At 35.3% G+C, this 17,287-nt stretch overlaps 1 protein-coding gene across 9 annotated transcripts in view; it reads left to right on the top strand.

The window, feature by feature from the left end:
• Positions 1 to 17,287, top strand: part of LOC128867382 (proton-coupled zinc antiporter SLC30A2) — a 40,108-nt gene that overhangs the window by 17,519 nt on the left and 5,302 nt on the right. For all 9 annotated transcript variants that reach the window (XM_054108546.1, XM_054108545.1, XM_054108544.1 and 6 more), the window contains exons 3-6: positions 969 to 1,151; positions 1,613 to 1,775; positions 8,958 to 9,111; positions 13,229 to 13,399. In XM_054108546.1, the coding sequence (XP_053964521.1) occupies positions 969 to 1,151; positions 1,613 to 1,775; positions 8,958 to 9,111; positions 13,229 to 13,399 (671 nt within the window). The remainder of the gene's footprint in view (positions 1 to 968; positions 1,152 to 1,612; positions 1,776 to 8,957; positions 9,112 to 13,228; positions 13,400 to 17,287) is intronic.

Below are 17,287 nucleotides of genomic sequence, written 5' to 3'. Positions count from 1 at the left end.
TCTTGATCGAGCAATTCCTCCAATTCGGTATCCATGAACTTTGGCGGCGCACCCTCGCGTTCTTCGTCTTCCAAACCAAAATCACCACTTTTAAAGCGTGCAAACCACTTCTGGCACGTTCGCTCAGATAGAGCATGCTCACCATAAACTTCCACCAAGATACGATGACTTTCGGCTGCTTTTTTCTTCATATTAAAATAATGAAGAAGAATTCCCCGCAAAAACACATTATTTGGCACGAAATTCGACATTTTCAAGTGTGGTAAAAATATTGTTGTTTACGCTTCAAATAAAAAACTTATACTGACGTTTGTGCCTTACGACAGTAGCTCTCCAATGAATGTTTGGAAATGTGGATCGATGGAATAATAATCAAGTTACGCCATCTGTTGTAAAACCGCACGAACTTATTCATAGTCCTATTATAATATTTGATATCCTTGTTTTAAGTCTCAATTTTCATTAAAATTAAATTTTCAAGTTTTTGCAAAAAAATTCTCGACTTATATTTTAGAAAATATACAAGAAAACGATTTCCGATATGCGTTTTACTCATTTTGTATTTTTGGACTTAGTGACCGATTTTACATAGGATTTATGTATATGGCCTGTAACCTTTAATCGACTTCTCGTATAAAATCACTTTATTAAAAGTACCAGTATCTACTACAAAGAAGCCTGATGGTAAGTCAGTTCAGAAGTAGTAAGTTTGACTGCAGGGTATTGCATATTTTCATATAATCGCACATGCACTCACACACACATATATATATGCAAATATGCATTCACTGCAAAAGCTGGACGAAAATATGCAAATTGTATTTATTTATCTATGGCATAGCCGCTTATTCGCGCGAATATTTGCAACAATTTCAAACTGTGTGTGTTTATTTATAAGCGTAAACATAGATTATTTTTGTTTTTGTTAACATTTCTCACCCATTTAACATTTGTTCTTCCACCCACAGAGTGATTACCATGACCATGGCAGCCATCAATTTACCTCCGCTTCCGGCAACACCAACACCGCCGCCGCCACCACCACCTGCCATTGCCAATTACCCGGATTTAGTGCAAATCTGCGTACGAAATCCACACAAGATGCAAAATTCAAAATTTTATTAGCAATTACGCTATGCTGCATTTTCATGGTGAGTAAATCTCTCGCAATGCAGACATATACAAGTATGTGTGAGCATACAATGTTTTATAAAGGAAAAAAACTGTAGAGAAGCGTGAACGTAACAGGCGAGCGGCACGTGTCTAAATTCACCTACTTAAATATGTATACCGTTATTTGTAATTGCATGCTGCCAGTGTGCATAGCCTATGCGTAACTTGTGTTGAGCTAGCTATGTAACGTGTGTGAGCTTGTGCGTGTCACTCATCCGCATTCCCACAACCGGTCGGTCTATGGCTCGCACTTAATTAATCAAACACAGCAAACGTGTGAGAGTAGCTGCGCGCGCGCGTGAGAATCGTCGGTTCTCCCCAGTGTGGCGACATTCATCACGTGCCGCCGCTCATACCCAACACGCAGCACTTGCAGCAAGCACACTTAGCTGCATTTGGCGATAAATTTCGATTTCAATTATCTATTGTATTTGTGCAGATTGTTGAATTCCTTGGCGGTTATATGGCCGGAAGTTTGGCTATCATGACGGATGCAGCCCACTTGGCGTCCGATTGCATTAGTTTCGTGATTAGTTTGGTGGCAATTTGGTTGGGCAGCCGACCGCCGGATAGTCGTATGTCCTTTGGCTATAAACGGATGGGTAAGTATTGACTTAAATGTTCTTTTTTCTTTAATTTTTTTCCAACTAATTGGAATGGAGTTCTACTAATCCGGAGTTTTTTTTTTTTTTTTTTTTGTTTTTGCTATTTGTAATGGTGAAAGGAAAGTAAATAGACATTGCTGAATTTTTATATGTATTGTATATGAACACGAATATGTCTTTTAGGATATAAAGTATGAGTATCGAATGGTTTTTAAGAGCTTGAGAACTTAAAGTGATAATCCGAAACAGAATTATTATTGGAATGATTTTTTTTATTATAATCTGGTAGATAATTTCATGAAATTTATTTTTTGAATATGAAATCAAGGATATGTCCATCATGGTTAAGAGTTACATGGTCCACTCAATCACTCAATCACAATGACTACTTTTTCAATAAATCTGGCCGCATGGCGTCTCTGGTGGCTTGAATATTGCAATAAATCAATTTTCAAGCTTGCAGTATAGCAAGTTACGTTATCTTTTTGAGACCAAATGTCGTCGATTTTTAGCTCATTAATTTTTGGAAATAAAAATTCAGTCATCAGGTCTCTATAGTATTCGCCATTCAACCTAACGGCAGCTTCTCCCTCATTTCAAAAGGAATAAGAACCGATGATGCCGTCAGTGTTCTATGAACTGCGCGAACAGATTTTTTTTTTTTTTTTCAAGTAAATTTTCGCAATTTGTTTTGGCGTTAAACGATTCGTAATGACTTCTCAAACCTTACTGAACAGAAATGTCCACACAGTTTGCCATCCTCAGTATCCGTAGTCATCGATATGGATAATTCTCATGCAACTAAAAAACATCCGATATAGCTTTACTATGGCTAGTTTTTATGACTAGGCATTGACGTTAAAGATCTATTCATACTTTTTAATAGCTATTGGTTTAAAAAAGTTCACTATGAAGACATTTCTAACTTTAAGTGTTATTTGTAAGCGGTGCAGCCATTTAAAAAGTTTCAAACATTTTTTTTTAATATGCTATAAATAGGATTTATAAAATATAAACAATCAATGTGAATAATTTGAATTTTATCGCAACTCCTCTTTGTTCAACACATGCCGCACCATAAACTTGCAGCGCATTTTTGTAAAATTTAATTTTCAAATTAGTCCGATTGAACAAATGTTGGCAAGCTAAATTGAAATAAATAACCCGCACGAATATCCAAGCTATCGCAGTCCTCTCCCCGCTCACACGCACAACGGTCATAGAGAAATTTTAATTTAAAATCTAATTCTGCCACCGGACACCCTGTACTTAATTGCTTTATTTTAAACACAGTTTTCAGAATATTTTTTTCTTGATAGTTTCAAAATCAACTTTTTTTATTATTTAGGAAAAATTGCATATACACGAGAAACTATAGACTTTACCTATTTCGTAACTCTAATTTATTTATTTATTTATTTAAGAGTCTAAAACATAATCAGGTTTTTACAGACTTCTTTGAACTAGTGTAAACTTAAATTAATACAAATAATAAAATTAATAAATTAAAAAAAAGAGTTTAGAAACTCATACAATTCGTTCTTTGACATCGAAAAGTCAAGTGGAATAGAGCTCGAGATCTCATTGAATTCTCCTGAAGTGCGGGCAAGAGGGGCATTACGTGCATAATTCGTGTTAAGTAATTTAAGGTGAAAGGGATAAGTGATTCGGAGAGATCTAGTAGGAATATGAACAGGAATATTGTTTAATAAGGATGAACAATCAATATCACCTTTAATTAAACTAAAACCAAAAGACAGCGCGAGTATAGATCTTCTATTTTCTAGTGATTTTAAGTTAATTAATATCAAACGGGAGTTATATGAAGGGATCGGATGTGAGTATTTTAACGACCTGAGAGCAAACTTAAGGAACACCTTCTGTACACGTTCAAGTCTCTCAATTGCAAATTGGTGACAAGGCCTCCAGATAAATGTTGCATACTCTAATCTAGAGTAAACAAAGGATGTAAAAAGTAATTTGAGAGTGTAAGGGTCCGAGAATTTCAAGCTATTACGCCGTATAGAGCCTAAAATTGAGTAAGAGGAGGATACAACAAAATTAATGTGACTATTAAATGAAAATTGGGAGTCAAAGATCACACCTAGATCTTTGAATTCATGAACCGGTTGAAGAAGAGTATCAGCAATGTTATAGGATGATTTTAGAATATTTTGAGTTTTGGCAAAAGTGACATGAAAACATTTCTTGATGTTTAGGGAGATCCCAGAGTTACTGCCCCAGCGAACTAGTGCATTAATATCCGCTTGCAACATAGGAATATCCTCAGTTTTCCTAAGAGCAGACAATATTTTCAGGTCATCAGCGTATAAAAGAAAATTGGAAAAGAAAAACAGTTACTAATGTCGTTAATAAACAGAACGAAGAGAAGAGGGCCTAAAATACTGCTTTGTGGCACGCCTGAAGAAGCAATGAAAGGTACCGAGCATTCACCCTCAATCATTACCCTACATCGTCTATTGGATAAATAAGATTTCAGCCATTGATAGAATATAGAATGAAAACCAAATGAGGCTAATTTGTGCAATAAAATTGCATGAGAAACTCTATCGAAAGCCTTAGAAAAGTCCGTGTAAACACAGTCCACTTGAAAACCATCCGCAAAAGTTGAAAAACAAAATTCCCCAAACGCAGCTAGGTTGGAAACTGTAGACCTACCCATTACAAAACCATGCTGGTTGGGCGAGATTAAACTCTTAGTCGCGAAGTACATCTTATCTTTTACAATTCCTGCGAAAAGTTTTGATATAATAGAAAGCTTCGAGATTGGTCTGTAATTGCACACATCATTCTTTTTGTCACTTTTGAAAATTGGGGTAATAGTTGTGATTTTCCAATCATAAATAAAAACTCCAGAGGATAAGGATTTATTGGAAATAAATTTGAGAGGAATAATGATAGCCGGACAATTTTTAAGAAAGATTGCGGAAAGCCCATCCTTATCAGTCTTAGTAGAAGTTTTTAAACCTGAGATCCCATTCTCAATGTCACGAGAAACAAGTTTTAAGTCTCTGAAATTCAAGGATGAAGGAAGATTAATATGACACGAAGAAAACAAGTCTGGATCATCCTGACTGAAATTAGATTTGAAAAAATCGGCAAACAAGTTAGCTGCACCCGGCGGTGTAGTAGCAGATTTACCATTGAAATGAACGGCAGAGGGGACTCCGGTACTTGACTTTTTAGATTTAACACATCTCCAAAAGGCTTTGTGATTGGATTTAACATTCTCCTCAATCCTAAGAGTGCTTCTTCTCAGTGCTTAATGCAGCTGCATTCTCAGTGCAGGTTTCTTATCAATGTAATTTAAAACGATTAAATATAAATAAATTTAGAACCATCACAGAAATTCCAGCAAGGATTTTTGGATTGAATTATTATCATCTTATTTTGAATTAGCAAATCCTAAGCCTGCTCCCAACAACTATTCTAACCAATTTAAACAAAATTACGAATGTTATATTCAAATTCAAGCACACACCTTGTATCATCATATCGGCCTATAACCTTCCCATTTTATCAGAACTATTAGAAAAATTACTTGCCAAACACCTTAATAACGCCTTTGGACTTTCGCCCCAAACATTCAACAATTGGTCAAGTCCACAGGCTAACTAAAGTTAGATAAAATGTATTTCGAATTAAATACAACGACACGTATTCTGGCCTGAAAAATATTAAAGCTGGTGTTACATGGAGTGGTGTGGACATTTACTCGGCGCATAAAATTAAGTGAAACAAAATGCGTTCATATTGGCTTCACATACAATAAACTGAGATATCTTCCACTATATATACATGGAGAGCAAGTCCCGTATCATAACACAGCCAAATACCAGGGTATGACTCTTTACATCAAATTCAGATGAAGTGCTCACGTAAAGAAGAAAAGAAAAGAACTTGTATCCGCTTTATCCACTTACAATAAAATACTTCTCTACAAGCAAATTCTAAATCCAATTTGGACGTATGGAATCCAACTATGGGGTTCCTCCAGCTTCAGCAGTAAACTTCAAATCCAAAGGTTCCAGTATAAAGTCTTGCGACACGCTACTAACGCGCCCTGGTATCTACGCATCAGCGACCTTGAACGCGATCTCGGCATAGAACCAGTTGACGTCGTGATTAGAAGAAATGTCCTGTATCATATGAATAGCCTATCTCATCGAAGCGTCAGCTCTCACCGACCAACACAAATAGTAAATAAAACCGAACCACCTCATTCAGTAATCAACTCCTTGCGCAAAGTATTAAAAACCAAAGAATATTATTTGTGTATTTATTGCTAATTCGTTGCAATGTAAAAAATATAAATCTTACTAGTCTCGGAATATCCTCCAATGAAACTTACAGGTATTGTGAGGAGAGGAGGTGAAACCGCCAAATATGTTATGTGCTGCAGCAGTGATAGATAAGTGGAGCAAACACCTGGGTAAATATGTTTTACCAGAGGAGGAAATAAATTACTAAATACTAAAATTTATTGGGAAAGTTGCGCTCAGAGAAATACTGTGAAATCATGAAGTCGGCACAATAGATTTTTTAGGTCGCAGTGCCAAATTTCCTCATAGTAGATAATAATATAAATAATAATAGTGAGCGATGAATCGTGAAGCCCTTTTTAATGCATTCAAACTATTTAAGCACCCGCTTGTAATTTTATGTTGTTATTTATTTAACGTCTGACAATAGAGCGATCACCCTTTTTGGGTGTTTGGCCGAGCTGCTCCTCCCATTTGTGGTGTGCGTCTTGATGTTGTTCCACAAATGGAGGAGCTATAGTTTCAAGCCGACTCCGAACGGCAGATATTTTTTATGAGGAGCTTTTTCATGGCAAAAATACACTCGAAGGTTTGCCACTGCCTGCCGAGGAGCGACCGCTATTAGAAAAATGTTTTTCTTACTTTTGGTGTTTCACCGAGATTCGAGCCTACGCTCTCTATTTGAATTCCGAATGGTAGTCACACAACAACAACCCAAATAGCAGGTAAAAATGCAATGAGCGAAAATAGTCCGATAAAATTATGCTTACATATGTTGTTAGTTATTGCCACATGGCAATATCAAAGATATTTAAGGATAACTTTTCCAAAGAACATTATTGTATTAAATTTTTCTTGGCAAAAGTTAAAAAAAAATTATTGTAATTAGCTGGGTATATCCTCTTTAATTTTGTGTCCTTACTAATATCATTGAGTTAGTATAAGTATTTAAAATCTTTTTTATTTTTATTTATTCCTTTGAATCTTTAATGTGTTTTAAACATTGAAAACGAGGCGAGAATGGAAAACTGAGTATGCAGCATTATTATTGGGTTGGCAACTAAGTAATTGCGGATTTTTTGTAGAAAATCAAAGACGATTTTTTCATGAAGCTAAATAACTTTTTGATTAATGACCTTTTGCCATCTTTCAGGCAGCATCATAATCCCACGTTCATAAAACTTCTGGCTTTTATTAGCAAAAAACTGAACCAGGAATGATTTGACATCATCATCATTATTGAAATGTTTACCATTCAAGGAGTTTTGTAAAGATCGAAACAAAATGCAATCAGATGGCACAAGGTCAGGACTATATGGAAGATGTGGCAAAACATCCCAACCAAGCTCCAATAATTTTTGCCGAGTGGCCAAAGATGTGTGTGGCCTTGCATTGTCATGATAGAATGCAATACTTTTTCAATTTGTCAATTCGGGCCGCTTTTCTTCAACTGCATTGTATAATTTCATTAGTTGTTCAATGTAAACATCAGAATTGTTTATTCGGTTGGATAGTAAGAGTGCAAAGTAGAAAATTCCTTCGTAATCCCACCAAACTGATAACAAAACCTTCTTTTGATGAATATCAGCTTTTGATGTTGTTCGAGTTGGTTCACCTGGCCTGCTCCTCGATCTTTTCCGCTTGATATTGTCGTAAACAACCCATTTTTCATCGTCACTTATCAGTCGTTTTAAAAATGGATCATTTTCATTACTTTTCTTTAGTAAATCGCAGCTGTCAATGGGTTGCGTTAAATGCGTTTCTTTCCGGTTCTCCGTGAGGAACCCATGTATTGAGTTTTTGAACATAATCAGGTTGTTTTAAATGATTTTCAATGCATGTATGTGATACATGAAGCTTCTCTACAATCTCACGTGTTGTACTGTGATGATCCGAATCGATTATTGCTTTGATTAGGGCGTCACCAACTTCAACTGGATGACCAGAGGGTTTTTCATCTTTGAGTGAAAAATCACCTGAACGAAATTTGGCTCACAAATTTTGACACTGCCGTTCTTTTAAGGCTTCATCACCATAAACAGCACATAACTTTTTATGAGCTTGCGACGCGGTTTTCCCTTTGCGGAAATAAAAAAGCAAAATAGGGCGAAAATGTTCCTTCTGATTTTCCATTTTTCAATGAACGCCAAACGAAAACTACGCAACCGATCAAAAAACTTTTTTTACTGACTGACAGTTGAATTGCCAGCTATCAAATAACAAAATGTGCTTTATATTTATACTGCGCCTGCCAACCTACAAATTCAACTGAAGCCATCTATGAGTGGAATCCGCAATTACTTAGTTGCCAAGCCAATACACATATGTAATACATAACATCTATAGCTTCGAGTGCATATCCCGCTGGATAATTTTTACTGTCACATGGTATTTTTACTCAAAGTTTATTATGGTGTTTTAGTTTGTACCAAATTGAAAAGTAATGTATATTTCGGTAAGCGATTCAATCTTTTTAAGTTGATCTTGTCTTTAACAGAATCATTACTTTTACATTAGAGTGGATGTGTTTGTTTTGAAAGAAATATATTTGCAAAGGATAGGCCCATGCGATGTCACAGGGTTAAAAATACTCACTTTTCGAAAAACTGTGTAGCTATCATACTTTAGAAGCAGCTAGATTCGCAAAGCCTCAAACCGTGACGTCTTGCACACTTGAACTCCAAATTTCAACACATTTACGTCACGAATATAAGTTGGTATAAAATGGAATACTTTTTTATTGGCTCACTGCAAAGTAATCACGTACGAGCTATTTAATTTATGTACTAATTTACATCTATATGTATGTATTAATATTTTTCTATAATTGCTTATTATTTTAAAGGCTTTGCTTCTTCTTATTTTATGTATGTATTTTTTGCTTCCTATTTGCTAGAGGTGATGGGTGCGATTATATCGATATTAGGCATTTGGATACTAACCGCAACATTAATTATGGTGGCCGTGCAGCGACTATACTCTAATGACTTTGATTTGAATGCCAACACAATGATGGCCATATCGGGCATTGGAATTTTAATTAATATTGTGTAAGTATAACTATATTTACGTATACACACATAGAAGAGATATATATACTTGCATAAAACGGATATTTCAAGCTAAAATTAATGTTTAAATTAAATTAAAACCACATTTGAAAAAGGAACTCGCGCTAGCGGTGTTGTTTTTTTTCTGAAATTTTCGATGACATTTTGGCATAATTGTGGCACTGTCCTAGCAGTTTCACTGAATGTTGTCTTTTCAAGTAATCGAATTTACTTGGAAATCAATACGATGGATTAGCTAATTTTTATAAATGTATGTATATGAATATTACGATGGCTCGAAAAAACTAGATAATATACTCTCTGCCCAAAAAATGATAACCAAAAAGTAACGAGATAATTTTTATTTTATTTTCGAGGGTTTTAGGTGCTGTATCAAAAACATTTTTTGAAGTGAAAACTTCTTTAGAATCGTTGGGAGTGATTTGAGACTCGATGAAACGAAAAAGCGACACTAAAAAGAGACATACATATAGATCTTATAGTATATAGCCTGCGTGAGAATGAGATAGAACACAGTTATACAGCGTTCCCTATTCTCCGTATCCTCTTTGTGTGGTGCTTCGTAGCCTCCCCACTCTTGGCTACGAAGCGTTATATGTTGATATACGTATATGTGTGTGTGCGTACCGCTGAGCCATGCTAGTATAGTGAGTATTGTAGTATGTATACTACACTGCCTATTACTTACTTTGGTGTTTAGTTCAAGCGTCATACGTATGTATGTTTTTATGTATGCTAGTACATATGTGTGCGCGCCTGCGTATTACGGAGCCACAGTGAGCGAGAAGGCATTATGTATACCTATACTACACTACCTAATACTTGCTTAGACCAAGCGCCCTACGAATGTTTCTGTGTATGTTAGTACGTCTGTGTAATATACGTGTTACGACGCTCATAATAGCAACCGCGTGTGCTATATTGCGTACGTATTTTTATATTCATAAATATTTTAATTTTTAAATATTTACCGCAATTATGCCTAAAAATAGTGCAGAAAAGTGTCGTGAATATCGACAAAAAAAAAAAACAAAAAGAAAATAAAACTAAAATAAAGTATACACCAGAAGTACACTTAGAAAAGATTACGATAAAGTTCCAATGATTTTAAGTGGCGATTTTAACGTAAATTTTGCATTGGACACAGCGGTTCCTTTAATTGACTTTCTCAATACAACATTCAATTAAAAAATGTGTAACAGTCGCACTGAATTGATAACACGATCAAAACCAACAATTGACGCGGTATTTCAAAGATATGTTGACTACATCGAAACCAAAGCATTTGTATCTTATTTTAGCTATCATAAGCCAATCGTTTCATTTGTTGAAATTGAAAACAATGAGGATGAATAATAATAAAGTGGAGAAAATAAAATATGAACTTTATAGCAATATTATAATGAACCTATAATTATCCCGCTCCTAATGCTGCTTTCGTCTCATTCTCTCTCAGTTTGTTTTACGGAAGGTTTCACTTCTATCGCGTCTAACCGTTAGACTGGTATTTTTTTTAATAGTGCATATGGTATCATTTTCCGATATTGGTGAATGGAAACTCAAAAAATAATTGTGCCTCCGTCTCAGAAATTTCACGCTGAATGTTATCTTTGCTTGTAAGCGAATTCGCTTGCAGACCAAGAAAACACATCAGACAAGTTTCGCTAATATGTACATATGTCTATTAGGATGGCTTAAAAAAATACTTTTTGTGACTCTGTCTGTCTAAAAATCGACTCCCACTAATAAAAAAAAACAAGTTAAATACAAATCTATTATTTCCATTTTATAATTTTTTGTGGAAATTTTGGGGCGTTGGAGATCTGTAAAAACTTGTTTACATAGTTTTCTAATAAAGCGTAGAGTATATACCTTTATCTTTGGGCATTTGTGAAGGGAACTTAAAAAGGGAAATAAATAATATCGAACTGTAAATATTTAATACCAAATTTAGGGAAAAGTGTAGTGGGGTTGGAGTTGAGAAATTTGCGACGATTGTCAATAAATATTTCGATGAAACTGTTTTTATCGCACCTTTATTTTGGTCACATGTAATCACATACACGCTGAAACTATGGAAAGTGGAAAAGTAAATGAGTTAAATGCATTTTACTTAAATTATAAGTCCGTGGTGTGGACTATTATTAGCATAATCATTGAGTTATTTGGCATTAAAAATAACATCTCCACTCAAAATGGCTAAGAAGGAAGCGTTCCATCCTACGATGTGAAGAAGAATTAGATAGTGGAAATAATCTTTTTAAAAAACTAGGAGACTTACCACATTAGCAAAACCGCTGGACCAAAAACAGCTGACTTCGAGAATTGGAAGAAAAAATGTCCGTGCTTCGATCAATTTATTGCAGCATTCTTCCAAATTTTCCAAAATTATCGTCTTGAGAGTGCGACGTCGATCTAAAGGGTGGTTAAATTTCGAGGGCCGATGTTGAATGTGAACCACACCTAAACGTCAACGACACCGTTGCACTTCTTTCTTTGAGGTTATTTGAACGAAAAGGTGTACGTCGATAAGCTAGCAACAATTCAAGAGCTAAAGGATGAGATGATTCGGCACATTAACGGCATAGAACCTCAATTATGCCTCAGCGTCATCTAAAATTTGGACCATCGGATGGAGGTGTGCCGCCGAGGCCGCGGCGGCTATTTCGCCGATATTTTATTGCATACGTAATTGAGCCACACCAGTATTATCACAGTAAAGATAAATGACAATAATTTGTTAAAAAAATTGTATTTTATTCAAAATCAATACCGGGCCTTGAAACTTAGCCACCCTTTAGATAAGGAACTATTTGCATTTGGTGCTCTTTGGAGGTGTGCCGCCGATATTGTCCGATATTTTGTTCCATGTGTAATTGAATCATACCAATATTATCATAATAACATGACAATAATTTTCTAAAAAAATTGTGTTTTATTCAAAATCAACACCGGCCCTTGAAACTTAACCACCCTTTATATGGGGGATCTTAAAGTATGAAACAAATATGGGTTATGCCAAAATATGTCCAGAGTCACACCTGCTACGTCACCAATGCCTCGCTAATTCCGCCTCGGTAGCCCATAAATCATCAAAAGAAAACAAATGCTAGATAAAAAATGGGTCTGAAATATTTTTTTTGGACCAGAAAAAAATGCGTATGGCACAGTCAGTTACTGAAAATGAAATTTAGGCGGGAGTCTCTTGGTATGAAGAGCGTTTCATAATATGCATCCCCAAGACAATCTAATTTCTTCTCTGGCCGAGAAATTTGTCAATTTGAAACCTAAATTTGTAATTATACTTAGTCTTAAGTATGCAAAGTGGATTTCTGAATTAATCAAAGGCAAAGGAAGGTAAATAAATTATAAAACCAAAAATAACAAATGTCGCTTAACGAGTAAAAAGTCTAACTGTATTAAAATTTTGTATGGCGAGCTTAACTCACTTTCTCTTCCGCTTTTCAAAACTTTCGCTGTTATCTCATTAAAATTATTTGAACAGTACCAGAGTTTTCCAATCTTAGTTCTTATTCGATAGCCAAAAATTGTCAACGAGGGCTTCCCATTATTTATCCGAGGCTGTGAATTTGACAATTTGTTAGCACTTCGATTCGAATCAGTAGGTTGCTAGCCCGCCTATCCTAGCTTGGTGATAGTTAAACAAACTACCTACATCTCCAAGCAGATGCTGCTTGTTTTCCATACATAAATTTCCTTAAGAAAGTTTCATCGAAATGCCCACAGGCTGGTAATAGCTGGTGACTGGCCTCATCATTTTGCAGCAAGGTGTATGCTACAAAGCAATAAATGAATTGAAAACTAAAATAAAATAAAATATTGAATAACAAAACAACGATCAAGCATTGGCTAGCCTCCTAGAGAAAAGAGCCCACAAAAACAACATCACCCAAGTACATATATATTTATTCGTCTGTATATATGCGTGCATTTTATTAAATTTTTATTACCAGCTCAGCTACAGTTTGTTTATTTAATTCTCGAACTTTTAACTTATGGCCCCACTATTTTTCAAGCAAATTCTTATTGTCGGCTACACACTTTTTATTGAAATTTCTTTGTACGTATATTTTAGCATGGTTTTTGTTCTCCACGGCTCCACGCTGGCACATGGCGCTACTCATGGTCATAGTCATGCACATGCACATGCCCACTCACATAGCCATGCATCGGCGACCCACAACGATTTGTTGCAATTGAATGGTTCCAATACTGGCGGCAATGAAATGAAGCACGCAAAAAAATGGTGAGTAATCCATAAATTAACCATTAAATTAAATACGCACATATATTTGTTTGTAGATAAGAATTTAAGAAAATTGTTTCACTTTTTTGGAATTTGTATCAAATACTTTTAAAGCTGATTTCACTGATAAGAAAAAGTGTTCACCTAATTGTAAACAATATCGTCGTTTAAAGTCCAAAACCGCGTATCGTGATTGACATTTGTTAAATAAACGAGGTTTACTTAACGCTAGCTAATTTAATAAAACTCACATGAAATGGGTTTGCTTTATAAGAGAAAGAACTAATTTGAAATAACACAGTTTTTACGGTCTCCTGTAAAATTTGGGTAACCTCGATATGATAGCGGCCGCCGAAGCAGAATGGGTTGGTGCGTAACTACCGTTCGGAGGTGCCCTGATAAAAAACGTTGTTTCTAATAGCCATTTTCACTATATCTTTACAAATGAACCTATAGTTAGTGGACATAATTTAAACATTATACGGAATTCATTTAGTGATAATTATGAAAGTGGTCTAAGTCAAAAATTTGAAGAAACTACATATAATTTGTATTTACGGAATGGAAAAATTCAAGCATGGAATAACGAGGAAGAGAAATTACACCTCAGAGAAAGTCATGATGTGCATTTACAAAATGCGGAAAGAGCTAGGAACTGTTTTGCAGAGGACCACAAAAATCCCAAAGAAAAGTCCAGAGAATACTATGGATCCTCGTTTGATTTACAAAAAGCACTTCTGTACCCTATCTTTCTGATTCGTTTCATAATTTCCATAATGACAATGTCAAGATGTATGTATGGGATGAAACTACAGCAACGAGACGTACACGGGAAGCAGCATCATACATTTTAGGGCATATGGAGGGTATTATAACTACTCAAAAACAAGTAATAGCTTACAGTCATGCGTGTTCAGGCCAAAATCGTAACATTAAAGTAGCATTGACATGTATGAAAATTACTCAGTCAAATAATAATAATATTGAAATGGAAGACCACAAATTTTTGGTATCGTGTCATTCCTTTCTACCAAATGACCGTGATTTCGGTTTCATAGAAGTGAAAATAAAAAAAGAAACTTACTTATACTCGTATAACCCTGGGCATTATTATGAATTGATAGAAAAGTGTAGAAGGAAAAAGCCTTTTTCGGTAAAACGAATTTCGACGAAGTGACTAGAAGAATCAATAACAAAAACAGTAAAAGATACTGCGGGCGAATCTCTCTGTTGGCTGAAAGTTCAATGGTTGCGTTTCTTACAAAATGAGCCTTATAAAATGTTTTACAAAACTTCTTTAGATGATTCTAAATTCCACGTTTTGGATCTTTCACCTAAAACAGGAATACCAAAAATATACGAAAATATTAAATTACTTCCATTATAGGTACACCACCCCTAAACCAGTAACGAAAGAAAATCATAAAGGTATTATGTGTTTATTCCATACATCCTTGAACATTTTAAGAATCTTAAAAACTAGAAAAAAGGGAAGAAATGGATAACTTTTCAAAAATAATCAATAAATGTTTATAAATTATTTCGTTAAAGTTATTGTTTCAAATAAAACTCATAGTTATTTATTGCACTAAGTCATTAATAGGGCATTCAATTAATTTTGAAAATAGTCTAAGCCAATTAGAGCTTTAAAAATAACATTTTTGTAAGAAATTCATACAAAATTTCATAGTCCATTAATCAAGACTAAAAAATTATAGTAAATTAAAATGTCGCGTAATATAAAAATTTTTTTAACTCGTTCAAACGCAATTCCTTTAATATCTTGGAACAAGAAATTTATGACTTAGACACTTTCATAATTATGGGCACATATGTATATTATATTATATATACATTAGGCCGGGTCGATTTGTGGGGAGGCAAAAAAATCGCCCATTTCTCTGTGAAAATCATATTCTAGGGATCAAAATAAGAAACTTTGCCGAAAGAACCATACCTCTAAAACGAATTCTGATGTCCCCCAATTTAGGTCGAACTTTTAGTGTATTTTGTGGGGAGGCAAAAAAATCGTCCATTGCTCTGTGAAAATCATATTCTAGGGATCAAAATAAGAAACTTTGCCGAAGGAACCATATCTCTAAAACGAATTCTGATGTTCCCCAATTTGGGTCGAACTTTTTAGTTTCTTTTCTCATGTAAAGGCCAAAAATGGTGATATTTTGAAATGATTGTATGGGGAACCCCCCAGGGGAGTTCCAGGGGGTGTGCCACTGGCATGGGTGGATCGGCCGTCCAAAGTTAGTGGGGGTCGGTCATACATTTCGACTCGATTGGAGGACTCTAAATGGATCAAAGTGGGATTTTTCGTTCGACCCAAATTGGGGGGCATCATAATTCGTTTTAGAGCTATGGTTCCTTCGGCAAAGTTTCTTATTTTGATCCCTAGAATACGATTTTCACAGAGCAATGCGCGATTTTTAAATCGATTTTTTGTTATATTTTTACATGCCTCTAGAAAGTTGCCTCAAATTGCCAAATGCCAAAAATTATGTACGTAAATGCGTGAACACTTCTGGATGTTTGTAGTGTTTAAAGTGATTTCAAATCGTTTTCGTGGTCTTTTATGGAAACTATAATATTTAGTGTTTATATTGTATATAGTGTATTTGGTGACGTCAGAAGGCTCTCACTGACGATCTTGCATTGCGGGTAGTAAAATGTTTCGGTTTTTATTATTTGTTATTTAAATTATTATTATTAATTTTTTTCTTAAGTACTGCTGTTAAACTTAAAACTTTTATTGTATACACAAATAAAGTGTATTAACAGCTGCTTAGAATTTCGTTTATTTTGATAAAAAATTTATTAGACTACGGGCACCGGCGAGAATTACTCTAAGTATGTAATATTGTGTGATTTTTAATAACTCTTATAGAGACAGCATTTCATTAAGATGTCTTTAAAAAATGTATAGAAAAAAAATGTCTATATACTATCTCTCCACTTTAATCTACAAACAGTTTCGTTTCGACTACTGACGTCATGCTTCTAAGTGAACTTTTCTCTCAAAACAATTTAAGATTCTTTTGCCCAAATTGATGATTTATTCATTAACATTATAGCGCACAATAGGTGATTTTAAATCGCGGTGAGTGTCAGCGTTTGGTATATGCCATTGTGCATTTGTCATTGTCCCAAGTATCTTCGACTGGACACGCGACTTAATTATCGTCACAGTTGACAAAGCAATACAAACTGCGAGCAGAAGGTACATAAGCACAACTGTGACGTACACAAATCCGACGATGAGGGAACTTCCTGCTGAAGAAAAATTCAATAAAAAGAGACTTAAACGAAAAACACCAACTGAGCTTTTGTAATGTAAGAATAAGAAATAGATTTATGTACTTGTCTAAATTAACATAGTAAATATTTTCGTCGACTTCAAAGCTGCATTCGACAGTACGGAAAGGAGTTACCTGTATGCCGCTATGTCTGAATTTGGTATCCCTGCAAAACTAATACGGCTGTGTAAGATGACGTTGCTCAATACCAGCAGCACCGTCAGAATTGGGAAGGACCTCTCCGAGCCGTTTGATACCAAACGAGGTTTCAGACAGGGTGACTCGCTGTCGTGTGACTTCTTTAACCTGATGTTGGAGAGCATCGTACGAGCCGCAGAACTTAATCGCTCAGGCACAATATTTTATAAGAGCGTACAATTGTTGGCGTATGCCGATGATATTGACATCATCGGCCTTAACAACCGCGCTGTGAGTTCTGCCTTCTCCAAACTGGATAAAGAGGCAAAGCGAATGGGTTTGGTGGTGAACGAGGACAAAACGAAGTACCTCCTGTCTTCAAACAAACAGTCGGCGCACTCGCGTATCGGCACTCACGTCACTGTTGACAGTTATAATTTTGAGG

This window comes from Anastrepha ludens, chromosome 6 (assembly GCF_028408465.1).
Source record: "Anastrepha ludens isolate Willacy chromosome 6, idAnaLude1.1, whole genome shotgun sequence".
NCBI lineage: Eukaryota > Metazoa > Arthropoda > Insecta > Diptera > Tephritidae > Anastrepha > Anastrepha ludens.
The sequence above is the reverse complement of the archived record's forward strand: the minus strand, read 5'-3'. Positions and strand labels throughout refer to the sequence as shown.